This window comes from Pipistrellus hanaki (genome assembly GCF_964339955.1).
Source record: "Pipistrellus hanaki genome assembly, chromosome: 12".
In the NCBI taxonomy this organism is placed as follows: domain Eukaryota; kingdom Metazoa; phylum Chordata; class Mammalia; order Chiroptera; family Vespertilionidae; genus Pipistrellus; species Pipistrellus hanaki.
This window is the reverse complement of record NC_140514.1, coordinates 261,209-287,306: the sequence shown is the minus strand read 5'-3', so window position 1 is coordinate 287,306 and position 26,098 is coordinate 261,209. Positions and strand designations below refer to the sequence as shown.

General features: G+C 64.4%; 2 protein-coding genes across 14 annotated transcripts in view; both read left to right on the top strand.

The window, feature by feature from the left end:
• Positions 1–19,248, top strand: part of MYT1L (myelin transcription factor 1 like) — a 268,531-nt gene extending 249,283 nt beyond the window's left edge. For 9 of the 12 annotated variants that reach the window (XM_084900059.1, XM_084900058.1, XM_084900065.1 and 6 more), the window contains 7 exons: positions 831–893; positions 3,437–3,520; positions 4,825–5,046; positions 10,260–10,351; positions 12,198–12,301; positions 12,655–12,798; positions 13,202–14,457. In XM_084900059.1, coding sequence (XP_084756185.1) covers positions 831–893; positions 3,437–3,520; positions 4,825–5,046; positions 10,260–10,351; positions 12,198–12,301; positions 12,655–12,798; positions 13,202–13,342 — 850 coding nt within the window. In that variant the 3' untranslated portion in view covers positions 13,343–14,457. Of the gene's footprint in view, positions 1–830; positions 894–3,436; positions 3,521–4,824; positions 5,047–10,259; positions 10,352–12,197; positions 12,302–12,654; positions 12,799–13,201; positions 14,458–18,946 lie in introns of those variants that run through there. The other 3 variants (XM_084900067.1, XM_084900066.1, XR_014796441.1) reach the window with 2 other exon arrangements.
• A 403-nt stretch (positions 19,249–19,651) lies between these two features.
• PXDN (peroxidasin) overlaps positions 19,652–26,098 on the top strand; it is a 45,096-nt gene continuing 38,649 nt past the window's right edge. For both annotated transcript variants that reach the window (XM_084900056.1, XM_084900055.1), the window contains exon 1: positions 19,652–20,037. In XM_084900056.1, the coding sequence (XP_084756182.1) occupies positions 19,823–20,037 (215 nt within the window). In that variant the 5' untranslated portion in view covers positions 19,652–19,822. The remainder of the gene's footprint in view (positions 20,038–26,098) is intronic.

The window sequence follows — 26,098 nt, the reverse complement described above, 5'->3', positions numbered from 1 at the left end:
CTGCTCAGCATTTAAGATTTGTGATTTTGTCCTTGGAATTTCCACGTCTGGCAGGGACAGATGCACCTGAGGCAGTTAGAGAGAAGCCGTCCCTGCAGGATTGTCTGGTTGTTCCCGAGAGGGCATGTTGAGGAGGACTTGGGAGGAGAATAACTAGGACGTTCAGCCATGCTCTCCCCGCTAGCGCCAGGCAGCTTTGTAGAGAAGACAGCTGGCGCTGGCTAGGAGGTGAGGCAGAGGCAGGAGGTGCTGGGGCCGATCTAGGCCCCTTAGCTGCCTTGGCCCGGCCGGTCAGGTGAGGCGGACGCTCCCTGAGTCAGCGAAAGTCAGCAGGACGGTACGGTAAATCACACCTGCCCCAGGTCTGACCGATGGGCCTCACCCCAGGGCCAGGGCCAGGGCCAGCTGCTGCCGCAGGGGCACCCGGTGGACCCGTTAGTCTGGAGCACGGAGTGTCGCATCCTGGGCCTGGCGGTTTGGACCCCTGGGCGCACAGGTCCGAGGGAGAGCCTGGCCTCACGTGTGTGCTGAGGTGGTACCAGGCCTGTGGTGCCCGCGTGCAGCGGCTCCGGGCCGGGGCGGCGGGTCCTGGAGGGGACAGACCGCGGGGACTGAATCCCAGGCAGGTGCTGGGCTCCGGGACCCCGAGGGTGGCACAGGGCTGGGGGGAAGAGCGGCCCGGGTGGTCTTTGCGGTGGTGGGGAGCCTGGTCCATGCAGCCGGAGCCCGCTGCATGCCCTCCTCACGTAGGAGCGTGAGGAGAAGTGAGAAAGCCGTTGTCCAGCATTCCATTCCTCTCGGTGAACCGCCCTGTGTGTGTTTGCTCATAGGTGCCCCACGCCTGGCTGCGACGGCTCCGGGCACATCACCGGCAACTACGCTTCCCACCGAAGGTACGTGGGCTCCTCGCTCCCCTGAAACCCCGCTTCGCGTCCCCCTCCTGCCGGTACTGCTGGGCCCGGCCCTGTAAAAGGCCACAGGAGCAGCGGTGCCTGCAGGTCACTCAGCGCCTCCCCTGGGGCAGACCCAGCTCCCCGACCCCTCCCCCCGCCCGGGGCAGGGCTCCCTCTGAGCTGGCTCCACCCGCAGCTCCAAAGGCAGGGGTAGCGGGAGCGTGTCCTTAGCTGAGAGAGAAGACCCAGGAGGACAGTCCCCTGAGGAATCCCTGTGGCGGCGCAGGCTCTCCGCCACCCTCACCGCTCAGATTGGAGCGCAGGCCGCACAGACCTGTGAGCCGGGCTCAGCGCTGACCGCAGGCTGACCAGCCCTGTGAGCTGGCCCCAGGAGAATGCCGAAGCGCACACGGCACATGCTGTCACTCCGGAGAAAGCAGCACCCACACGCGCGCCGAGCGGCCATTCTGAGCGAGCTGACACCAGTCCACCTCCGGCGAGCGTCCGCGAGGCCCGGCTGTGCGGGGAGCGGATCGAAAGCGCCGTGGGTACGACGTCTGCGCAGGGCGGCCTCGCCCTGTGGCCGTGGAGAACCTCTCGCCGTGTCCGGGAGAACGAGCCAGCGCCGGGGGACAAGGTCTCTCTGAGCAGAGGCCGTCGGTGGGGGACAGCAGGGCCGCACTGAACAGCGGCCGCAGGGGGCCCTGCAGCGGCCACTGGCCACGTCTCAGCAGGCGGGCAGTCTGCAGCGAGCCTTCTGCCCGAGGGCCCTCCCCCAAGCGGAGAGTCAGAAGCCGAGGCGCGTCCGCCTCCCACGCGGCCCCGCCCTCCGGAGGAAGGTCTTTCTCAGAGCCGTGAGCTGGCCCGGCGGATCAGAGGTCCAACCCACCCAGTGTCCCACCAGGGATGCCCGCTGGCTGGCTGGCATGGCTTGTGTCCACGCCAGGTCCCACTGCCACCCCTGGGCTCCTGGGCCCGCCAGGCGCTGCCCCCGTCGTGGGCTGGAGAATGCACTCTGCGGGAGCTGCTGCGGGTGCTGAGCAGGGGCTGCGGTGCAGCCAGAGCCGCCCACGATGTCACCAGAGCCGCGGGCCCCGCCACGGGCCACACCAGGGCGAGTCTCCTGGGCCGAGCTGGTTTACAGGCGTCTTAACGGGAGCCTCAGGGTTACCTCCAGAGAGCGTAGCCAGAGTCAGATCATTGGTTTAGAGCAAACACAGTGAAACTGGACTTAAAACTCCAGTTAAATGTAAAACGTCAAGCGGGCGAGTTGCTGCAGCAGCAGCACCCGAATTCCACGCGCTGTGAGGACCGGGAGGGCCCGGGTGCTGGAGCCCCGTACAGGCGCATGGAGGGCCGCGGTGGACCCGTGTGAGTCCTGTGAGCGCATGGTGCGGTTCCCTCCGTCTCCTGGACAAGTAACCCGAGGAATCAGAGCCGGTGGCTGCCGCCCAGAGAAGGTGGGGAGAGGGGAGGCACCGAAGCACACGGCAGAGGGAAGGGCAGCAGCCAGGAGGACAGGGCAGGTGCCGCCCAGCGAGGGCGGGACACCCAGGCTGTGGGAGAGAGGCTCTGGGCAGCTGAACGGAGGCAGGAAGGCCACAGCCGCATTCCCGGGGGACAGAGGCCCTGACAGGACGGGTGAATTCTGCTCACGTCACTGCTTGAGGGTCCCCTGTGGCCCCGGCGGGTCCACAGAGGAGGGAGGGGTGAGCGGCCGGGTCTCCTCGTGTCCCTTTGGACCCACTGACGAAGGAGATCCCGCTGTTTGGACAGGAGGGGCAGCCTTATCCCAAGAGCCAGCTCCTCCGGAGCCCACGGCCGCCCTCCCCCCGACCCCACAGCTCCCACCGCCGCTGAGGTGCGGAGGCACCAAGTCCACCTCAAGCCAGAGCAGCTCTGCTGGGTTTCATGCTGGACCCTAAAGAAGGCATCACACACAGACCCAAGTGGGAGTGAGGTCTGAGGTCACCGAGCCGTCTCTGCCCACACCTGGCGGACCTCCTCGCTCCTCCACCTCGTCTGACACGGCCTCTCGCTCTGGGGTGTCCGCGAGGCTCACCCGGGAGAAGGGCCGTCCTGGCCCCCCCCCCCCCCCCGCCTGGAGCCGCTGCCCAGCGCCGGACAGCAGATGCTCTCCAGCTGCTGGTGCTGCGGGGACGCTCCATGCTGGGTTGGCGTGAGCAGCGGGTTTTCATTTCCACGTTTTAAGCAGAAAACAAGAGTTTTAAATGTTGATCAATGCTCAGTTTGCTCTCCGGGGGGTTGGGTGCTCCGCTGGTGGTTGGAAAGTTCTCCGTTTCCGTCAGCGTGGAAATCAGCAAGAAGTGAGCCATCCAGGCAGACCGCCAGCCTGCGCGGTGGAACGCCGCCCGCCCGCCCGCCCGCCCGCGAGACAGGCCCCGGGTGCGGACCTGGGCGGTCGGTGTGCCAGGCCAGGCCCCTGCAGGAGGATGCTCTGAGAGCCAGAGGGGCTGCCAGGGAGGACCCCGTCCCGGAGCCCAGCTGGTGCGGGCGGGTGCTGACCCCGTGCTTCTCCTCAGCCTTTCAGGGTGCCCGCGGGCCAAGAAGAGCGGCATCCGGATAGCGCAGAGCAAGGAGGACAAGGAGGACCAGGAGCCCATCAGGTGTGCGTGCGGGAGGGGTGGGGGGGCCTACGGGCACATGTGGGAGCGAGTGAGAGCTGGTGGGGAGGACACGCCCAGCGATGTCCATCAGCTGCAAGGTCAGATCTTCTAAGCCAGTGTTTCCCAAACTTCTGACATATGTGTGCCCCTTCTATAATTTTCGTAACGCTGAGTGTCCCCCGTCCTCATGAGAACGTAGAATTAGGCGCAGCTAAGCACAGTGCAATGCACATCCCCACCAAACTCTTCCCGTACCCCTGGGGGTACGCGTACCTCACTTTGGGAAACACTGCAGCCAAGTCAAACCGGATGTCCACGTTGTAGCTGACGTGCTTTGCAAACACCCATCAGCTCGATGTTCTGAGTAAGTGAAGCCCCAAAAGGCCTCTTCCCCCGGGCAAAGCACAGTCTATATCCGGGAAAGCGGAGGCAGGTGTTGAACACAGTGTCAGGGTGAGAACTGAGCTGGCACCTGGCTCAGGAGATCATGTAGCTACACCCACGCTCACGGGACCGAGGCTCCTGGCATGGGGGGCTGGAGCCGAGCGTCTGCCCTCCCACTCACCCAGGCCTTCGCGCCGAACCGGCGTCCAGCGAGCCTGGGTCTCAAACATCCATATGATAAGCCTGGCGCTGTCTCCATGAGATTTTAACCTCACTCTGTGTCTTTGCAAAAATTGTTATTAAAATAAAATTATTAAAATGTATCAAAATAAATAGGCAATGCAGATTGTATGGCATGTAACTTTACTGTTTTAAGAACAAATGCAGGCCAGACCCACCGCCTGGGCCCTGAGGAGCCGTGAGCTCGCTCCGGTGTCTGCGGCCCGGCTGTGTGCGGCCTTTTGCTGTAGCCTCGTGAGAAGTTCCAGAAGACCCTGAGCCCCGGGGAGCTGCAGCCCAGCCCGTGGCCGTTCCCGCTATTACCCAGGTGTCCCCGTGGCGTGCTCTGTGCTGACACTGCCCCAGGGGCCTCCGTTAAACCCGCTCTCCTGCTTCCGGAGAACATGGCCACGCAAACGTGTTCCAGCTCCTGGGAGAACACGAGTTTATGCAATAGCCTTTTTGAAAATAACCCGCAGCTTCCCACTGTCCTGACATATTTCCTCCACAAAAGCCGTGGCTCTGCCCAGCGGTGGAATCTCGTCAGCAGACACCGGCCCTGGACAGCCAGGTCCCGCTCGGTGGTGCTCCCAGCTGCCTTCTCCGTCTGCTGCTGCCTGGCAGGCGCGGAGGGAGGCTATGCTGCGAGGCCTCCCGCTCTGTGGGCCAGGCAGCAAAGCTGTCTCCTCTGTCTGCTTCAGGTGCCCCGTTCCCGGGTGTGACGGCCAGGGCCACATCACCGGCAAGTACGCCTCCCACCGCAGCGCCTCCGGCTGCCCCCTGGCGGCCAAGAGGCAAAAGGATGGGTACCTCAATGGCTCCCAGTTCTCCTGGAAGTCGGTCAAGACGGAGGGCATGTCCTGTCCCACGCCCGGGTGCGATGGCTCCGGGCACGTCAGCGGCAGCTTCCTCACACACCGCAGGTGAGTGCCCCTGGCCGGCCTTCCTGGGGCCGCGCGGGCTCAGGCCAGGCGGGTGTAGGAGCGCCCCCGCCTCCGCTCTCCCTGTGTGAGGCCCGCTGGGAAAGCATGTGCGTTCCACACCGAGGAAGCGTGTCCAGGGGCTGGGCAGGGGCCTCTGCAGGTGCAGCTACGCAGTGGCCCCGGGGACAAGGCTGGTCTTGGGCTAGGGTCTCGCCTCGAACGGCTGAGCCAAAGACAGAGCAGGAAGTTCCCAGAAGAGCTGTCGGCCCGTTCCTTTTAACCTGCTTCACGTAAGGGGAACGCTGTGCAGTCAGACGGTCTCAGAAGAGGCCCGTTCTGTTGAGTCAGTGGCTGAGCAGGCTCCTTGCAGGAGGGTCAGGATCCTGGTGGACAAGTCAGAGGGCAGTGCGTCCATGGGCTTCATGTCCTGGCTCCTCAGAAACCGGGCTGGGAGGGTGTGAGGAGGAACTGAAGCTCTTGCTGGCCCCACAGACACCATGCTGGGGGGCGTGTGGGGGGCAGGGTTCAAGCTGTTCCTTCCCTGCTCTGCTATGCTGGCTGCACACCGTGAGCGCCTGCAGAGCCACATGAGCACAGAGGGCAGAGCGGAGGGCAGCCACAGGAAGGGCATGTTCCCACGTGCAGCCGTGAGCGTCCCGCTCCGTCAGGAAGACTGTTTAGAATTAAGACAGTGATTCAGAAACTTGAAATGGTGCACACGGGTGCGTGGGCCTAAGGGGAGGGGGAGACTTCTGCTCTCTGACCTCAGCTCACGTCCCAGCCCAGCTCATGTCCCGGCCCAGCTCACGTCCCGGCCCAGCTCATGTCCCGGCCCAGCTCTCATCGGGGCAGGCTGCCTGTCTCCTCCCAGGACGTGCCTTGGGCAGAGGCTGCCTTGGACCTCCAGCCTCCAGGGGCAGACACCTCCCATCCCAGCCCTGCGCCAGCCTTTCCGTTCTCCAAGCAGGTCTCAGGGTATCAGGTGTCTGCACGGCAGGGCTGGCAGGCGGGGGGCATCATCCTGGGATGGATGACCCACCCACTGGAGCTCCGCTGCCTCCTCCTCCTGCGGAGCCGGCTGGGTGCCTGCAAACGGCCAGCCTCCTTTGTAGACGTGGGAGGTACAGGACAGGCTCCTGCCACAGACACCTCCTCAGACACAGGCCAAGAACCAAAACGCTAGTTTACATTTTGACAAGTGGTCGCCGATGCTCTCCCTCCAATCGTTGGCTGGGACTTAACCAAGGCCCTGCGGTGGCTTCACCCATGGCCCCAGGCCTCGCACCCGCCTCCTCGCCTGTGGGACCCAGCCCAGCGCTTGGCGGTGCGAGTGTCCAAGGAACCGCATCAGTGACCTGCACCGTCGCCAGCTGCTCTCCCCGAGGGGAAGCGCATGGGTGCGCACCAGCCGCCCTGGAAGGCCCAGGACCTCGGCCGCAGTGACGCTCATGTCTGCCGTGAGCACGGAGGCCGGCCTCTGCTCCCTCTGGCTGCGGCCGTGGCCTCCTCCACCGAGACCACAGGGGCAGACAGAGGCCAGCACCGGGAGGCCAGGTCCAAGCCGCTCTCGCTGAGCCCGGGGGAGTCCTCGGAGCCCCTCCTGCGCCCGGGCCTGCTGTCCTCGTCACTGGAGCCTCGGGAGGGGTTTGAATTCACTGCCCCTGGAGGCGGCTTCGCGCTGGTCTGTCGGATGCACCTGGGAGCGAGTTTCCGGCCCCGCCCTGTGCTGCCCGCTGCCCGCTGCCCAGACCCCTCAGGCGCGCTCTCACTTCCATCAGCCGGTTATGTCGGACCGTGAGCACTTGGGAGGGAGGAGCTCAGATCCAGCATCTGTCAAACTGCGAATCCCCTGGGGCTGGTGAGAGGGAAAGGCCGCAGGTCACAGCTGGGCTCCCTCCCATAGACAAGGCCTCCACCCTTCCGCTCCCCGGCGTCCCTGCCAGGCAGACAGCACTGTGCCCCGGACTCCCCGAAGTACTTCACACCCCCCCTCTCTATCGCCCGGGCCGAGGGCCAGCTTGTCGGTGTTCTTGGTCCGGTCCGAGCCTACAGGCCCGGCAGCCCTGCATCCTGAGGCCCCAGCAGGGCCCCGCCTCCCGCTGCTCTCCTCACAGCAGCCCTTCCTGAACAGAGCCACCAGGACACCCTGGGAGAGGACAGCTCAGACTCCAGGGTTCCAGTCTCCGTGCCACAGGCCCTGTCCCTGCCACTGGCCCTGGCCTCAGTGCAGCTGTGTCCACACCGCGGTCTGGTCACTCACTGACAACAGAGCCCGTGGGACCGGGGCGCCCTGGACAGGAGCAGCGTCCGCTAAGGACTCCTGTGTGTGCCCTGAGCCACCCTGACACCCATAGGCCTGCTCCCCCACATCTGCCTCTCCCAGTTCCCGCCAGGCCAGAACTCGGGGGCAGAGGGGGCCTTGGCTGGAGGATGCTTCACCTCCGTCTCTGCTCGTCGTCACCTGGCCTCAGTCTGTGTTTGTGCCAAACGACCCTCCTCCTACAAGGACACAGGCATCGGCCAGGGCCCCGCCAACCCCATCCTCCATCTGGACGTGAGCAGTTCCAGCATGGTCCTGGTCACAGGCCCTGGGCATTCGGACGTGGGCATTTGGACGTGGGCTGATGGGGGACGCAGCCCAGCGACAATGAACTCTAGACTGAGTGCTAATCCTCACGAGAGACCAGGAGGCGGCGTTGTCGGCCGCTGGAAAGTTCATTGTCCAGTGACTAGGTGGCGGGGGAGAGCCGGGCCGTGGCTCCGGACCACAGAGCTGGCCCCCATCCTGCTGCACCAACAACTGGCCTCGGGCATGTCCATCTCAGGGTTCCCTCTTGTCCCCTCTGGGAGCGGCTCTCTGCGGACTCCGCCTCTTTCCTGGACCCGGAGCTTGGCCACACGGGCCTGCTGCCTGGCCCCCCTTCAGTGAGGGTCTCAGGGGGGTGGGGGGAGAACAGACAGTGAGGCAGGCCATGCGCAGTCGTGCGAAGGAGGTGCATTTCCTGGGAGCTGAGCACATGGGCCTGGCTGGGGTGCTCGCCCTCTCCCCACTTCCCTGAGCAAGTGTCCCAGCCACACCCCCGAGCGGCTCTCCATGCTCCTTCCCTCCCAGCGGCAGCCGCCACCCTGGACTCCTGCTCCTTAGCTGTTCCGGGGAGAGAAGGGGGGGGTGTCTCCTGAAGGAGCCCCTGCAGGCCCTGTGGCCTCCTGCTCTCCCAGCTCCTGCAGGGACCTGCCCGGGGCCTCTGGTGCTGGCGCCAGGGCAGCCGCCGGCCCAAGGCGGGAGGCACAGGGCGGTTAACAGTTTGCTGCCCAGAACAGGACGGCCGGGCCGAGCGTCCTTCTGTCAGCGGTTTCCCAGGCAGCCTCTGGACCTCCGTCTCAGACTGCACTCCCAGAGACCAATGTGTAATGTGCGCCTTTTCCCTGATCCGCCACCAGATGGCGCTGCGCCCTCGCAGGGACCCGCAGGGAGGCCTGCAGTTCCAGATCTCCTGCAGGCTGGCGGGCAGGCACTGGCGGGTGGGGCTGCCTGCAGCCTATTTGGCAGACATCACCCCGGCCTGAGAGCTAAGGGTTCTGAGCCTCGGTGAGGGCCTGGGGTCTGTGTGACGGACCAGGTTTGGGAGCCAGAGCCCTGGCTTCTTGCTTTGGCTTCTGTGCGCTCCTGTACGGGATACTCTCCCGGCCACTCTGTAACTTTATCCTGGCCCCTGGGTCCCAGGCAGGATCCTGGGGGCACCCAGTGTGCGATGTGGATCTGCACCCACCACTGGGCTCAGACCTGTTGGCGGGTGGGTCCCTGAGGACAGAGGACAGACAGGCCTCTGGGTGTGGAGAGACCGCTAAGGAGGCCCACGAGGCGGAGCTGGCGGCCCAGAGGCAGGGCTGCTGAGTGGGGCCCTGCTGGGTCCTGCGGGCCACAGACTGGCCCTGTGAGTGACAGACCTGGGGAGCAGAGTGGGGGTCCGCTGGGAGGATGCGGGGAGCACACACACACACACACACACACACATGCACGCACGCACATGCACACACACACAGGCACTTCCTGCGCTCCCGCTGCGGGCGTGTCGCCCAGCGGGGACGGGGAGGCGGAGGTCCCTTGCAGAGGGACCCGCTCAGAGGGCTCGAGGACCGGCTCTGCTAGGGGAGGCGCACTCCCAGGAGGGCCAGCGAGGGGCGAGCCAGGCGAGGAGGGGACAGTGAGGAGGGGACGGGGCAGCCTGAGGAGCAGGCAGCTCAGGAAACACCCCTGAGACTGGTCCCTGACGGACAGCCCTCAGGAGATGGCTCGCTGGCCCTCGGCGCCTCCGGCCCCGTCTGCTCCCTGGAGTTCTGGGGGCTGCCCTGGAGGCTGCCCTGGGGGGTGCAGAGGGCTGGGGCTGGGGCTGGTGACACCCCTCTGGGTTGAGACCCGCTGCCCCGTCCCCTGCAAATCCAGAGGCACCGTCAGCAAAGTCCAGGGAAGAGCAACAGTTTGGAGACTCCTGGCCCAGGGCCGTCCCCAGGACCAGCACAGCTCCCTGGGAGCTGCGTGGAGAGCTCACGCTCAGAGCAAACTCGGAAGCCTGCTGCCCGTGGTCACGGAGTCCGTCACGCCCACAGCGATCTGCATGTCGGCGGCGGTGCAGGCACAGACCCCCTGTGCGTGGACGGCCGCGCCGCACCAGGAGACTGCACAGTTGTCGGCCGGATGTAACCGCGTTCGCACTGTGTGTGCAGCTTCGTCACCACGTGCCGCGGCCGCCCGGTGCTCCCGTGCAGAGCGTGCACACGGGAGGAGGAGGCCGGAGCGGAGCTGCCATCAGCCCCCGGACTGCTGACCAGCTCCGCGCAGGGCAGCCCGAGCGAGGGAGGGTCAGACCCCGCCCTCGTCCGGGGGGGGGGGGGTACAGCTCTGGAGCCTTCAGAGGAGACGCCGCCCACTTCCAAGCGGCTCCGGGGGCAGCGAGGTGCTTCCCCCGAGAGGCTGAGTGCACCGAGCTCGCTGCCTGCCTCTGTGCCTGGCTCTCAGTTCTAACCCACCGCGTGTCCGTGTCACCCGTCCACGCCACAGCGAGGCTCCCTCCGCCCTTGGGGGACCCAGCCCGCGGCCCCACTGTGTCCACGTGGCCTGAGCCACAGCAGCCGAAGGAGAGGACGCAGTGCCGGGCCGCTCAGAACCGTGTCCACTCCGAGACCCAGACTGATGCCTTTCCCGTCTCCCCCAGCTTGTCCGGCTGCCCCCGGGCCACGTCGGCGATGAAGAAGGCCAAGCTGTCCGGGGAGCAGATGCTGACCATCCGGCAGCGCGCCAGCAATGGTAACCCACCGGCATCACCCCATATCACCCTCCACCCCCATGTCACCCACCCCATGTCACCCCTCACCCCATATCAGCCCCACCCACACCACCCCCATGTCACCCACCCCATGTCACCCCTCACCCCATATCACCCCCACCCCATGTCACCCACCCCATGTCACCCCCACCCACACCACCCACACCCCATATCACCCACCCCATGTCACCCCCAACCACACCACTCACACCCCATATCACCCACCCCATGTCACCCACACCACCCACACCACATGCACCCCCACTCACCACCACCCCCACCACCCCCACCACTACCACCACCCACCCCGTATCACCCACCCCATATCACCCCCACCCCATGTCACCCACCCCATGTCACCCCCCCAACCACACCACCCATACTCACACCACATTCACCACCACCCACCCCATATCACCACACCCACATACCATACCACACCACCCCTACTGCCCATCCCACCCCACCCCACCCCGTATCACCCACCCCATATCACCCACCCCGTATCACCCCCCACCCACACCACCCACACTCACACCACATTCACCACTACTCACATCCACACCACCACCACCACATCCACATCACCATGCACACTCATACCAACCCCGCCCCGGCTCAGGACCGGCCGCAGCCACAGGCCGGCGCTCAGTCCTCTGGCTTACACAGCCAGGCACAGTCAGAGACCAAGTGGACGGACCAGGTCTGCCCTCAGGATAAAGCCTGTTACCCGGGAGAGAGTCCTCCCCAGAGCACCCATCACCTCTCACCAGGTCTCCGCCAATGTCCAGGGCCCCACACCAGGGGTTCCAGCGGTTTCTCCCCGAGACCCCCCCTTTGGTGCCTCTGCGCCCGTCCAGCCTCCTCCAAGGAGCAGAATTGGGCCCCTCCGCTCCGCCTTCACTCTGAGCCCCCGGGTCTGGGTTCCTGATCCATGGGCCAAGTCCATTCCTCTGCGTGCTGCCCCCCATCGGGCGTGGAGGACGTGCCAGCCTCGGGGGCGCCACCTGCAGGCCCATCCCTGTGCACGTGCCCACATGCGGGAAGTGACTTGTAACCCCAGCCAGCACTCTGGCCCCGCAGGACGGGTGCAGAGCCGAGGAAGGTTTCCGTCCCTGAGGTGCTCCCAGCTGAGTGAGGTCACCCCTCGGCTCTGGCCAGTGTGGTCTGTGCACCCCGGCTGATGGCGTCTGGTTTTAGGGCTCTTAACCGAAAGGAGGGCAGGGTTGGGGACAGAAGGACACACACAGAAGGACACACACCCGTGACTATTTTCTATGTATATATATAAAAGGCTAATATGCTAAGTGTCCAGCTGGCCAGCCGGCTGCTATGATGCACACTAATCAGCAGGGGGCAGACACTCCACACAGGAGCTGCCGAGCTGCTGTGGTTCTCGGGTGATGCACTGTGAAACCAGAGAGAAGGGAGCCACACGATTCCACCTTCGGCCGTGGGTTATGATGTGCTGGAGCACTGACCCCTGAGCCTGGTCACTGCACACCTGGTCTGTGTTCCACTCCCTCTGACAGCAGCTTTGCAGAGTGCCCTCTCACACTCGGGATCTCTCATGGGATGATGTCGGAGAGCCGGTTTCGGCCTGCTCCTCTGCAGACGCTGGGGAGGAACCACAGGAGGGTGGCTCTAGAGCGTGCCCAGCCCGGCTCACCCAGTCCCACCTCACCAGCCACCTTCTAATCAATTTCCTTTCGGGGTGCATGAATCACTAGTGTGCACCGGTCACTAGTCTCCAATAAGAAAACGGGATCCTCGGGTGGTGTGCCCCGAGCAGAGCTGTAACCACTTGGGTTCTGTTCGCCGGGGCAGGCATAGAGAACGACGAAGAGATCAAACAGCTGGACGAGGAGATCAAGGAGCTGAATGAGTCCAACTCTCAGATGGAGGCCGACATGATCAAGCTCAGGACTCAGGTCAGTTCCCCCTTCCCCCACCCGGGCCGCAGCCATCTCCTCCCCACCACCCCCCAGGCCGCAGCTGCCCCCGCCACCCGCGGGCACAGGCGGGGGACGAGCACCGGGAGGCGCCCTTTGGCCCCCCCCACGCCGGTCTCTGCGTTGTAGGGGTGGCGTTGCTGAGTCAATGGCCGTCGGTCACCTGGTTCTGGTGTTTGTGTGGGATGAGCAGGAAGGCCACCGTCTTAAAATGACAGGCTCTTAAGCTTGGAAACTTTTCATCTCAGCAAAGGGGGCCACTCTCTGCACCGGTAGACGTGCCCCGGCCTGCGGGCGGTGCCCACTCCCGGTGTCCACTTTGTGCCTCTCAGATCACCACCATGGAGAGCAGCCTGAAGACCATCGAGGAGGAGAACAAAGTGATCGAGCAGCAGAACGAGTCCCTGCTCCACGAGCTGGCGAACCTGAGCCAGTCGCTGATCCACAGTCTGGCCAACATCCAGCTGCCGCACATGGTGAGTGAGCAGTCTCCCCCGAGTGCCCGCCCGGCCGCCCCCACCCCCAGTCCAAGACCCAGCTGCCTCCGGGTAAGTGACTGAGTCCGCTCCCGACCTGTCCGCCCGGCCAGGCCCTGACCCACGGTCTGGCTGCCACTCGGCTGCCTCCTGGTAAGTGACTGGGCGTGCAGGCGGGCCCTGGGCCTGCCGGCGCCCCGGGAGGAGATGTCTGTGGTGACCGCCGCCGTGGCACTGCCTGCTGGAGCCCGGTGGCCGCTCCGGGCCCGCAGAGTGAGTGTGCTCCGAGGAGCTGTAACCGTGGTGCAGACAGCGGCCTAGGCGGTGATGCTTTTTATGCTGATGTGAATATCCTATTAAGAAAGTAAAAGCTGTGTATGAACTACTATTTAATATCTCGTAGGACCCAATCAATGAACAAAATTTTGATGCATACGTGACTACTTTGACGGACATGTATACAAATCAAGATCGTTATCAGAGCCCAGAAAATAAAGCCCTCCTGGAAAATATAAAGCAGGCTGTGAGAGGAATTCAGGTCTGACCAGCTGCTCAGTGACGTATGGCGGAACCTGCTAGAAAGGACGCCTGTCGCCCTGCTGCTGCCCCGCCCGCGCGCACCCGTGCGCATGTCTGTCCGAGAGTGTCCGCTCCGAGACTGCCGCGGCCTCACGTCCTGCTTTAAGTAGCGCCTGCAGATAGGTGGACACATTCACGTTTTGTATGTTCACATGAGCCGACATAGTGTGTTCTCCATGTAACGTTCATAGCTGCTCATGTATGCACATCGGGGGGGATATATATATATTTCTGAAGAGGTAAGCGGATCAAATAGAGTGTACATTCTTTTTAATGCTTAGTGGTTCGTGTTTTAGTATTTTGAACTGAAATGGACACAGAGAAACGGCTTTGAATGACCCTGAGGTGGCTGCCGCCACAGTCCAGACACCGCCATTTCGCCTCGCGGCGGGGGATTTTATGGAATTTAAGAAGTACATTTTGTGTGCATATTGTTTCATAGCAAGAATTGTTTGCAAAAAAATGCTTTATTTTTGAACGATGCTTGGAAATATTATGTGATTTTTTGTTTGTTTGTTTTAGGAGGATGGTGTATGGTGGGGGCAGTAAGTGAGGTTTTTTGCATTCCAAGGAAATGGCACATGGACTGACTGTAAGAAATGAGATGAGTGGTGTGTTGTAAGGCCGTCAGCCATGGAACTTGCCAGAAGATGCGGCTCACACGGCACTTTCTGGTTTACTCCTGAGCGTGGCGTGTGAGACCCGGGACCGGAGCGCCCGCAGGGGCTGCAGGAGGCAGCGAAGACCCCTCACCCAGTGACTCTGAGCCCTCCCTCCCTCCCTCCCTCCCGCGGCCCTGCTCCACCGGCTCTGCTGCAGGGAGCCCGGCCAGGGCGTCCGCTCCCTCGGCTCCGGGGTCACGTCCGAGTGTTTGTTCCCCTCCCCCTTAGACACTGTCGTTGCTGTTGTTATTATTTTGCATTTGGGGCATAAAGGGAAAGGACTTATGAGTCTTCGAGTTACGGAACTGGATTTTCTGCTGAATTCGGTGGCAAAGCTGCTCAGAACCGTGTCTCCGCTGACATCGGCTCCGGGTGAGCCTGTGGTGCGTTGAGAGCTCTCTCCCCGCCCCGGAGTCCGACCTGCTGTCCACGCAGCTGTCCTGGAGGTACGTCAGCACTTTCTCTGACACGAGCTCCCCGCTGTGTCCGCCCTGGAGACCGCCGAGTCCCCGGCAACCTGGGACCGACCGTCTGCCCGAGGGCTCGCGGCCGGGTCGTGCATCACTTCCTCCATGTCTTGGTGTTACGCAGGAAGTACAAACGTACTTTAAAATTTTGTTATGAAAAAAAGATGGGTTTTGTAAAAATTTAAAAAATATTTTTAGCAGAACAGGACTTACAGGGTCATTGTCCCCACCACGTGCCAGTCGACTATTTGCACTCACCTGTCCTCTGTGTCCGAGCGGAGGTGTGCAATCGCGTCCCAGCCTCGCGGCAAGGGCCCGGAGGACCGGGGCCCGCGGGCGGACCCGACACCGTGCCGGGGGCGCGGGCCTCCCGCAGACTCTGATCCAATGCCCGACCTCCTGGACATGTACATACCCACACCCAGCGGCACTTTACATGCCCGCACACACGCCCGCTCTCACAAGGACTCCGCGGCGAGCTGGGAGAAGGCGTGTGTTCGGGGCTCCGCAGCTGCCCGGGGCCTCTCTGCCAGCCTGGTTGTGGCTGCCGCGCTCAGAATCGCCTTCGAGAGCTGACGCCGGGCCCGCGCCACGCCCCGGCCGCCGCCACTGTTCATATCGGCGCCTGCATCCCCGTTGTGTCTGCAGCTTCCCGCCATATAGCGATGCTTCCCGTAGAGTAATAGGTAGTCTCGGTTTCGGATTCTTGTTATCACCCGTGTGCAATGGAAAGGGGTTTTAAGCACAAATCTGCTGCTCACCTGACATTGGTAATAATATCCAATCAGTTACCTGTGACTGTTCATAGGGGACCGCGGTGTCCATGCTAGAATGCTGACCTTCCATATGGGTTATCGTGAGTCATCAGAGTTTATTTATTATAACTTATTGTTCATATTCATTTCTAAGTTAACTTACGTGGCCATTTATTAAGACAGAATTTTGTATAAATATTTATTGTGCTCTGTGGAACTGAAGTTTGATTTATTTTTGTACGACACGGCATGGGTTTGTTGACACTTTAATTTTGCTAAAATGTGTGGAATCACGAGTTGCAGTGATACTTCATTTTTAAATTGTGAACTTTGTACAAACTTTGTCATGCTGATGTTCACACATCTTTCCTCTGAATAAAAGGTGTTGCCACATTTGTAGCACGACGGATCTCTAACCAGCGTCTGCGTTTTCTTTCCGGGCCACGCCGTGCGGGTCCCAGGGGAGGGTGAGCTCTCCCCGGGTGTCGCTGCCCCCAGGACACGTCAGGTGTCTCCGTGAGCTCCCCCCAGGGCGGGGACGTCTGAACCCCACACACAGGAGGCCGAGGTGCCCGGGCGGCGTCTGTCTGTGAGGATCCCCCTGCTTTCCTCCTCACGGCCTCGCTGCCCTCGTTCCAGACCAGCTCAGGTCAGTGGGTCCCCGGACCTCTGCACCCCGAGGCCTCGGCTCCTCCTGAGGGCTGACCCTGGGGGACAGTGAGCTGAGGCAGAGGCAGGACAATGGCAGGAGGAGCTGTGGACACAGGCACTGGGGCTCCGCCATAACCGCTGTGGCTGCCGGTTTGATTTTTAACCCGTTTTGTTAAATTGTTAAAAAGCAGAAGATGGACCGGATTCCTCTGTAAACCCAGTGTCCTGGGACCAGACACCGACTCGGAAATGCAGTCGTTAAAGCATCATCCAGGACCCTGAGAAAAGGCGCTAAAAGCAGACGGATGCCGGTCAGGTCAGTGCTGGTGGCCGTGGCAGCCGAGGCCCGAGGAGGGGTGGGAGCTCCCGGTTACAGGCGGGCGTGTGAGTGCGGCTCCACCTTCAGCCTTCTTCCTGCCAGACAGTCCTTTCCCATGGAGATGGCCGTGGAAGTGACAGTGTCTCCCCCCGATTTCAGGTTCTGAAACCGAAGCCCCAGTGGGATGGTGCCTGGGGCTGGGGCTTCGGAAGGTGATGAGGGAGGGGTGCCCTTGTCCCCGGGGAGCTAAGTCTCCTCCACCCCCTCCTCAAAAGCAGGGCTGCCTGTCACCACCCCGCCCCTCCGTTCCCCTCCTCTCTCCTCCCGCACTTCCAGCCAGAATTCAGCAACCCACTACCCTCGCCGCCAGGAGGTCACAGGACACCCCTTTCTTCACCTGGAAGACACACCCCCATCTCTGCACCTGGAGGACACACCCCCCTCAGTCTGCACCTGGAGGACACACCCCCCTCAGTCTGCACCTGGAGGACACACCCCCATCTCTGCACCTGGAGGACACACCCCCATCTCTGCACCTGGAGGACACACTCCCATCTCTGCACCTGGAGGACACACCCCCATCTCTGCACCTGGAGGACACCCCATCTCTGCACCTGGAGGACACACCCCCCTCAGTCTGCACCTGGAGGACACACCCCCATCTCTGCACCTGGAGGACACACTCCCATCTCTGCACCTGGAGGACACACCCCCCTCAGTCTGCACCTGGAGGACACACCCTGTCAGGCTCACCTGGAGGACACACCCCATCTCTGCACCTGGAGGACACCCCCAATCTCTGCACCTGGAGGACACACCCCCCTCAGTCTGCACCTGGAGGACACACCCCCCTCAGTCTGCACCTGGAGGACACACCCCGTCTGTGCATCCCGCCCTCTGGTCCTGCCACAGTGGTGCCTCCAGCCCCCTCCTCATGCGCCCCCCTCACTACACCCTGCTGCACACGCTCACTCCTCTAGCAAGCTGTCCCAGCCCGGCTGCTTCAGAACCTGCGGCAGGTTGGCTCGATGGCCTGCAAGAACTCTGGGAGCAGAGGGTCGGGCCACGGGGCGCGTGTGTGAGTGCTGGGTTGGAGCGGCTGTGGTCCGAGCAGCACGGCTTTGGTGGGAAAACACCCCGAGCTGAGACCTCCCCTGCCCTTCTCTGCAGCCTGTCCAGGAGACTGGCCTCCACGTGGGGGTTCCCTCTGGGCAGCCACAGGCCGGGGCCTGGGTTCCTCAGCGGCCCTGCCTTCGGAGAGGGAGAGAGAGATGGGAACATCCATGATGAGAGAGAAGCATGGATCGGCGGCCTCCTGTACGCTCCCCACTGGGGATGGAGCCCACAACCTGGGCACGTGCCCTGACAGGAATGGAACCCTGACCTCCTGGGTCATAGGTCAACACTCAACCACTGAGGCCCCCCCTAGGCCAGGCCCTTTTAGATTTGGAGGGAAATGGCGCCCTGCAGGCGCTTTCCACACGTGGCCTCTCAGAGGCCCAGCCTCCGGCACTGCAGGCGGCACCGGCCTCGGTGCACGGTGTCTCTGAGTCTCCAGGCTTCACCGAACCTCACGGAGGCGGCTCTGAGGGAACCGGATGGAGGTGCTGGCGCTCCCTCCACTCCTTAGCCTTTGCTCCTCTGGGTGGTGATCTAACCGAGCAAACGGGCCCGTGGCATCAGCGCAGCTGACGGGGATGTTCGCTGTGGACGGTAACAGGCCTGGGCTGGTAATCACTGTGGAGAGTGGTCTGGGGGGAGGGGGTAGAGTTTAAGTTCACCTGGGTCAGGGCAAAGAAATCTCCGAGGCTTCAGGGAGGGTCAGGATCCCAGAGTGCAAGGCCCCCGCAGGCCTTTACAGGGCAGACGTGGGAAATAACGAACAAAGACCCAGATTCCTCCAGCAATCCAGCTCCATGTAAGAGCTCATTGCTGAATGTAAATTCCTCCAGGCCCGAATCATGGAGGTGTGGCCCTCACCCCCACCACAGCTCCACACCCAATGCCCTGCATGTGGCTGCGTGCCAGGCAGGGGTCTCCAGAGAAGAGCAAACTCTGGTATGGATGGTGGGTGAGTGGGTGAACACCGGGTGAATGGATGGTGCATGAATGGTGGGTGGATGGTGGGTGGGTGGGTAGATGGATGGGTGTGTGGGTGGGTTGATGGACGATGAATGGATGGATGGGTGGATAGAAGGATACATGGATGGATAGGATGTAGGAAGAAAGAAAGGAAGGAGGGGTGGACAGGTAGAGTTTAAGGAATTGGCTCATGCAGTTGTGGGTGCTGGCAGGGCCCCAATCCCAGGGTGGCCAGGGACTCGCACTCAGGAGCGGGGGCTACTGACTCCAGGCTGAGTCTCTTCCTGGGATTTTCACTTAATACCTTACTCCGCGGGCTGAGGCCACGACATGACGAGGGGGGTCTCCTTAGCTCCAGCACGTGGCAGTTAACCAACACCAGCCCCCAACAAGATGCCTCCACGCCACCCCGGTTAGTGTTTGCTGTCTGGGTGCCACACCGTGACCCCTAAAGTCAAGGTCACGACTGGTCACGGCAGGTGAGCTTGAGAGAAGCTAACGCCTACGGGGTGCACTGAGGGTCCCCCTTGGAACGGAGGGGTCGGGACAGGGTCACAGGTCAAAGCTAACCTGTCAAGAGGAGGACCCAGTGGAGCCGGGAAATATGTGTAAAGTGTCAGAATGCAACCGCAGACGTATTTGTAACCAGCCTCTTCCTCCCTCCCTCCTCGTCTGTGCACCTCCCGTGGCTTCACCCAGCCTGCTGTGGGCTGTGGTGAGCGGGTTTCCTCTGTGACCACAGGGGAGCGCCCGGGGCCTGGGGCATCCCAGCCCGGCCTGGCCCTGGCCCTGCACCGGCTCTGCTCCCAGCGGTGCCTGGAGGGGCAGGGGCAGGAGGCGGGCTGTTAACAGGCCAGGGGTCTCAGGCGGGCTGCCCAGCTCCCTGTGTGTGTGTGTGTGTGTGTGTGTGTGTGTGTGTAGAGAGAGAGGCAAAGGAGAGACAGAGACAGAGGGGGGAGGAGAGAGAGAGAGAGGAGAGAGGAGAGAGGGAGAGAAAGAGAGAGAGAGAGAGAGAGAGAGAGAGAGAGAGAGAGAGAGAGAGAGAAGAAGGAGGAGGAGGAGGAGGAGGAGGAGGAGGAGGAGGAGGAGGAGGAGGAGGAGGAGGAGGGAGCACCAACTTGGACTCCTGCCTGGGACGGGGAAACGCTCGGGAAGTTTCATAAAACAACAAACGCCTCGCACACATGTGGGATCCGCGGCCTACAGGGGCCCAGGGCAGATCTGGGACTGAGCCCCTGGCCCCCGGGAGGGAGGGAGGGAGGGACCCAGCGTGCGGACGTGGGGCCGGAGGTCCTCGCCCCGCCCCGCCCCGCCCGGCCCGGCCCCGGGGAGGTGGGGGTGGAGGTGGGACGGGGAAGCCGCGCATGTGCGCCCCCCGCCTCCCGCCCCCCGCGCAGCCGGGACTAGGCCGCAGGCAGCGGGCCGGCAGGCAGTCAGAGCCGGCCTGGGAGGCGCGGGGCCTCCACGGTCTGTGCGTCCGAGCGCCCGTCCGAGCGCAGTGCCCCTGCCATGGCCGTGCGCCCCGGAGCCATGGCCATGCGCCCCGCGCGCCCCCGGCTGCTGCTGGCGCTGCTGCTGTGCGGCGTGTGGGCGCCGCCGGCCGCGGAGGCTCAGAGGCCGGGCGCGGGGTGCCCCAGCCGCTGCCTGTGCTTCCGCAGCACCGTGCGCTGCATGCATCTGCTGCTGGAGGCCGTGCCCGCCGTGGCGCCGCCGACCTCCATCCTGTGAGTGCGGCCGGGCGGGCCGGGGCGCGGAGTCGGGGGCCGGTGCCGGGGGGGCCGGGGCAGGGGGCCGGGGGCGCGGGGCCGGGGCCGGGGCAGGGGGCTCAGGGGTCTGGGGCGCACACGGTCTGCGATCTCGGCCGGGAACCTGGAGCCCCGGGCGGGGGAGCGGGTGTCGGGGGCTGGGCGGACCGGGGGGCCGCGGGCTTTTGTCCGCTCGGCCGGCGGCGCGGAGGGCGGACCCGGGCGCGGGGCGCGGCCTCCGGAGCCGCCTTTGTTCGGAGCCGGAATCCCCGCCGCCGGGCACGTCGTGGAGGAGCCGGGGAAGCCCCGCTCGCTGGGTCCCCCTCCCTTCGCCTCCCCTCCGCCCCCTCCGTGCGCCCTCCCTCCCCTCTCCCTTCTCCCGCCGCTCCTCCCGGGGAGCCTGTTCGCGCACCTGGCGCCGAGGTCCGATCGCTTGTGGACCGGACGCCGCGGACCCGCTCGGCCCCGATCCGCCCCCGGACGGGGCTCCGGGACCCGAGGGCGCGGGTCTCCGAGGCGCGGACCGGCTGAGGGGCGGCCGGGGGCGGAGGCCGTGCCTTCCCGGATGCCGGTCCCCCCGGCGCTGGACGCCGCTCCCTCCGGCGCTGGACGCCGGCCCCTGCGCGCGGATGCCGGGCATAGTTTCCACCGCCGGGCGGGCTGCTCCGCCGGGACCTGCGGGCCGGGGGCGGAGGAACCCGCCCGCGCGGACGCTGCGCCTCGGAGGCGGCGGGAAAGCGGGGCCCGAGCCCTTCCCGCGTCCCGAGGGCGTTTTGGGGAGAAAAGGCGGGAATGGGGTGCCGCCTGCGGGGCCCCCGGCGCTGGGGAGGAGCGGGGTCGGGCCGGGAGGGGGGCGCTGCCCCGGTTCCCGGGATTCGGGGCCGTTTGTCCGGAGCCGGCGGCTCGGTCCTCCGTGGACCCGGCCGGGGCGGCTGGAGGCGCCCGGTTGGGGGGCGGGGGCTGCAGGGCGCACCCGGGTCGGGGGACCCCATCCTGCCGGCCGCACAGCTGGAAACAAGCGTGTGTGAGTTGTGAGTTGCAGGCCGCTTGGTCGCCTGTTGAGATCTCACTCCATCCCGCACCCCGCCACCCCCGAACCTGACTCACCCGTCTCACCGGACCGTTACTCACCGGGCGGCCCCCTCTCAGACCAGCGGGCACCGCGCCAGTTCGGGCACCGGCTCCGTTTCACTTCCCAGCGGCCCAAAGCCGTGGGGGTGTCTGTCTGTGGGAAACCTGTCCGTGGGGGGACCTGTTCGTGGGGGGATCTCTCCATAGGGAGGACCTGTCGGTGGGCGGATCTGTCCGTGGAGGGGATCTGTGGGGTGGGGGTGGGGGGTCTGGGAATCTCTCCGTGGGAGGGGATCTGTCCGTGGGGGGACCTGTCCGTGGGGGGACCTGTCCGTGGGGGGGCCTGTCCGTGGGGGGACCTGTCGGTGGGGGGATCTCTCCATAGGGAGGACCTGTCCGTGGGGGGATCTGTCCGTGGGGGGATCTGTCCATGGGGGGACCTGTCCGTGGGGGGACCTGTCCGTGGGGGGATCTGTCCGTGGGGGGATCTGTCCGTGGGGGGATCTGTCCGTGGGGGGGATCTGTCTGAGGGGGGACCTGTCCGTGGGGGGATCTGTCCGAGGGGGGATCTGTCCGTGGGGGATCTGTCCGTGGGGGGATCTGTCCGTGGGGGATCTGTCTGAGGGGGGATCTGTCCGTGGGGGGGGATCTGTCTGAGGGGGGATCTGTCCGTGGGGGGACCTGTCCGTGGGGGGACCTGTCCGTGGGGGGATCTGTCCGTGGGGGGACCTGTCCGTGGGGGGATCTGTCTGAGGGGGGATCTGTCCGTGGGGGGATCTGTCCGTGGGGGGACCTGTCTGAGGGGGGATCTGTCCGTGGGGGGATCTGTCCGTGGGGGGATCTGTCCGTGGGGGGATCTGTCCGAGGGGGGATTTGTCTGAGGGGGGATCTGTTCGTGGGGGGATCTGTCTGAGGGGGGACCTGTCTGAGGGGGGATCTGTCCGTGGGGGGATCTGTCCATGGGGGGATCTGTCCGTGGGGGGATCTGTCTGTGGGGGGATCTGTCCGTGGGGGGATCTGTCCGTGGGGGGATCTGTTCGTGGGGGGATCTGTCCGTGGGGGGACCTGTCCGTGGGCGGATCTGTCCGTGGGGGGATCTGTCCGTGGGGGGATCTGTCCGTGGGGGGACCTGTCCGTGGGGGGATCTGTCCGTGGGGGGGATCTGTCCGAGGGGGGACCTGTCCGTGGAGGGATCTGTCCGTGGGGGGGATCTGTCTGAGGGGGGATCTGTCCGTGGGGGAATCTCTCCGTGGGGGGATCTGTCCGTGGGGGGGATCTGTCTGAGGGGGGACCTGTCCGTGGGGGGATCTGTCCGTGGGGGGACCTGTCCGTGGGGGGATCTGTCCGTGGGGGGATCTGTCCGTGGGGGGACCTGTCTGTGGGGGGGACCTGTCTGTGGGCGGATCTGTCCGTGGGGGGACCTGTCCGTGGGGGGGGACCTGTCCGTGGGGGGGGATCTGTCCATGGGGGGGATCTGTCCATGGGGGGACCTGTCTGTGGGGGGACCTGTCTGTGGGGGGGATCTGTCCGTGGGGGGACCTGTCCGTGGGGGGGACCTGTCCGTGGGGGGATCTCTCCGTGGGGGGATCTGTCCGTGGGGGGATCTGTCCGTGGGGGGACCTGTCCGTGGGGGGATCTGTCCGTGGGGGGACCTGTCTGAGGGGGGACCTGTCTGTGGGGGGATCTCTCCGTGGGGGGATCTCTCCGTGGGAGGGGACCTGTCCATGGGGGGGATCTCTCCGTGGGGGGACCTGTCTGTGGGGGGATCTCTCCGTGGGGGAATCTCTCCGTGGGAGGGGACCTGTCCATGGGGGGGATCTCTCCGTGGGGGGACCTGTCTGTGGGGGGACCTGTCTGTGGGGGGGACCTGTCCATGGGGGGGATCTGTCCATGGGGGGACCTGTCTGTGGGGGATCTGTGGGAGGATCACAGGAGGCCTCTGCCCCGCACACAGCTGTGATCACGGCTAGTTGTCCTTGCTCTGGTTTTCGTTAGTGATTGATTGCTCGTCTCCACGGCACCTGACTTCCAAGCTGAACAGGAACGGGCTTGGGGGACAGAAGGGCTGGGCTGCGGAGGTTCCAGGCGGCTCTGGGGTCTGGGCCCTGTGGCAGGGGCTGCTGTCTGTGCCCGTCGCCGGGCATGCGGGCGGGCCGGCCCTCAGCCTTTGGGGCCCAGGTGCCTGCGTGCTGGCCACGGGAAGAACCAGGAACAGACGGGGAGGCACGTCTGGGGCCGGCGGTGCCTGGCACCGGGCCTCGGCTCCCCTCCCGGTGTGTGTGTGTGTGTGTGGTGGGGGGCAGGCTCATGGTCTTCGGGGCCCAGCACCTGGTCCGGACCGGGATCCAGGTCACTGAGCCCAGGATCCTGCCACTTTGGGGCACATGGAAACGAGGCGTCTACGTTGAGTTTACTTTTTTTTGGTAAATGTAACTTAAAAGCAGCTAAACTTGCCCAGCTGGCATGGCTCAGGGGCTGAGCCTCGACCTACGAACCAGGAGGCCACGGTTCGATTCCCGGTCGGGGCACAGGCCTGGGTTTGGGGCTCGATCCCCAGGGGGGCGTGCAGGAGGCAGCCGATCCAGGATTCTCTCCCGTCGTTGAGGTTTCTCTCTCTCCCCTTCTCCCTGCCTCTCTGACATCAATAAAAAATGCGTGTGTTTTAAAAAGCAGCTGCACCTGTCTGAATGGGGCGCCGTGGGGGGAGGACATCGGAGTCTCCCTGGAGCTGGTCGGCCGGGGACCTGCTGTGCTGGGGACGGGGTGAGCTCGGGGCGCTGCACCCCGACACCCTCGCACGCCTGTGCTGCTGGCAGACGCTCCTCTGGTGTGGGAAGGAACGCCCCAGCCGGTGCGTGTTCTCCCCGGCGTGATTATTGGTTATTGATTATTGTGTAGTATCACCCACAGCGTGAATTCTTTCTTGGGATTAATTTTGAAAATTCAAGTTACTCTTTCCTCCCTGAGTCCTGGTGTCTCTCAGATGCTACCACAAGCAGAGCAAGTCCCGGGGTGCCGGGCGGACGGTCCCGGGGTGCCGGGCGGACGGTCCCGGGGTGCCGGGCGGACGGTCCCGGGGTGCCGGGCGGACGGTCCTGGGGTGCCAGGCGGACGGTCCCAGTGGGGCCGAGGGAGGGAGGCTGGTTCCGAGTCCGTCTCGGTCTGAGTCGGTCTCGGTCCGCGCTCCCGGTCCGGATAAAGACCCATTGTCGTACTTTGATCGGTTTCTGGACATTGTTGCCTGGCTGCTTGGTCTCTCAGCGCCCTGCAGGGTAGAGACACGGGGGCACTGACCCCCAGAACCCACCCCGCGATCTCCGGTGACCCCGGGTCGCCCTCACGGAGACTCCGGGGGGCGTGCCCCTGACTGCCACCGGTGACCGCCGCCGCCTCGGCAGCCCGGCCCGCAGGCGCTCAGAGCCGCCTCGGGGAGCGGTGGGGGCCCCCCTGCAGGACCGGCCACGCCACGGGCGGGCCCAGTTCTGACCTTTGCACCCATTTTCTTTTCTTCCCCATTTTAAAAAATTTTATATTTTATTGTTCGAAGCATTACACATAGTACGTATGTCTCCTTTTCCCCCCCCTTGACCTCCCCCAGCCGTCCCTGCCCCCGCACATGCCCCCCCCGTGTTGTGTCCATTGGTTACGTGTGTACGCATGTGTACGCGTCCTTCGGTTCATCTCGTACAGCCCCCTCTCCCCCGTCCGCTCGCATTGTCTTTCAGGAAAAACAAGAGCCTCATCGATCACAGGACGTGGGAGGGTTCGGGCTTGCCTGCCCTGTGGGGTGTGACCTGTCTTTGCCGATAATGAGCCCCCCCCCCTTCCTCTTTGTTCTGGGCTGGAATGTCTTTGTCTGCTTTTGGCAGATCTGGGAAGCCCTGCCTGGCAGGCTGTGGCCCAGCTGCTCCCCGTGTGTGTGTGTGTGTGTGTGGGGGGGGGGGGGGGGGGGGGGGGGGAGGGGGGGGTCCTTCGTGGGAAGAAATTAAACTCAAATGTCAGCTTCTCCAGCGAGGGGGCTGGTCTGGGAGCGGCAGGGCCGGGAGCCGAGGGGGCCGGGCCGGGAGCCTCCCGCAGCGGCAGGGCTGGGAGCCGGCCGCCCCGCCTCTGGACTGCCATCAGGTGGGTCTCGTCTCGGCGCCTCCGCCTGCAGGTGAATCCTATCGTGGACCCCAGCGAAAGCCCTCTGGAGCCGCAGGCTTCCTCCCGCTCTGCTGCCCGGCCATTTCCTTCCTGTCAGAGGCCCTCGCCCCGGTCTGTGCCCCGGCCAGGGCTCAGCTGGACACGCAGCCCCGGCCCCCCCACTGCCCCCTCCGTCCTGCGACCCCCGGCCCCCGGCCCCCAGCCCCCGGCTTCTGGACGCACAGCCTCCCTCCCCTGCACCCCGAAGCGCTGCTCCCCTCGGCCAGTTCAGTCTCGGGGAGCCTGATCTCGGGGATCCGTGCGGTTGGCCGGGACGGGGCCTTGGAACCGGGGTTCGGTGGGCGGCCCCTTCCTGGTCGTCTCAGGCAGGAGGGGTCGCTCTCCTCCTAAAGCCGGGGTCCCCTCTCCCTCCGGGCCGTTCTGTTCCTCCCCGAGGATGGTTTACTGACTTTAGAGGAGGGGGGAGAGGGAAACATCGATCCATCCATTGATCGATTGATCGATTGATCGCCTCCTTATGTGCCCCCACCGGGTATCGAACCCACAACCTGGCTGTGTGCCCGGCCTGGGCCAGGACGGCTCCAGGCAGCGGAGCCACAGCAGCTGGGCCTGGAGGGAAGGTTCAAACTTTTGTTAATCCTCCCCCAGCCGGAGCCGTTAAACAAAGGAGCGCCTCCTTCGGCCACGCCCGATGAGAGGAACCGAAGAACGCTTCCTGAGCTTTCTGTCCTCGCTGGGGGCGGCGGGAAGACCCGCTGCCCTCCTGGCCCCGGCCCTGCCCCGTCCTGCAGCCCATTCTGTCTCCTGCCCCTCCGACTGTGACCGG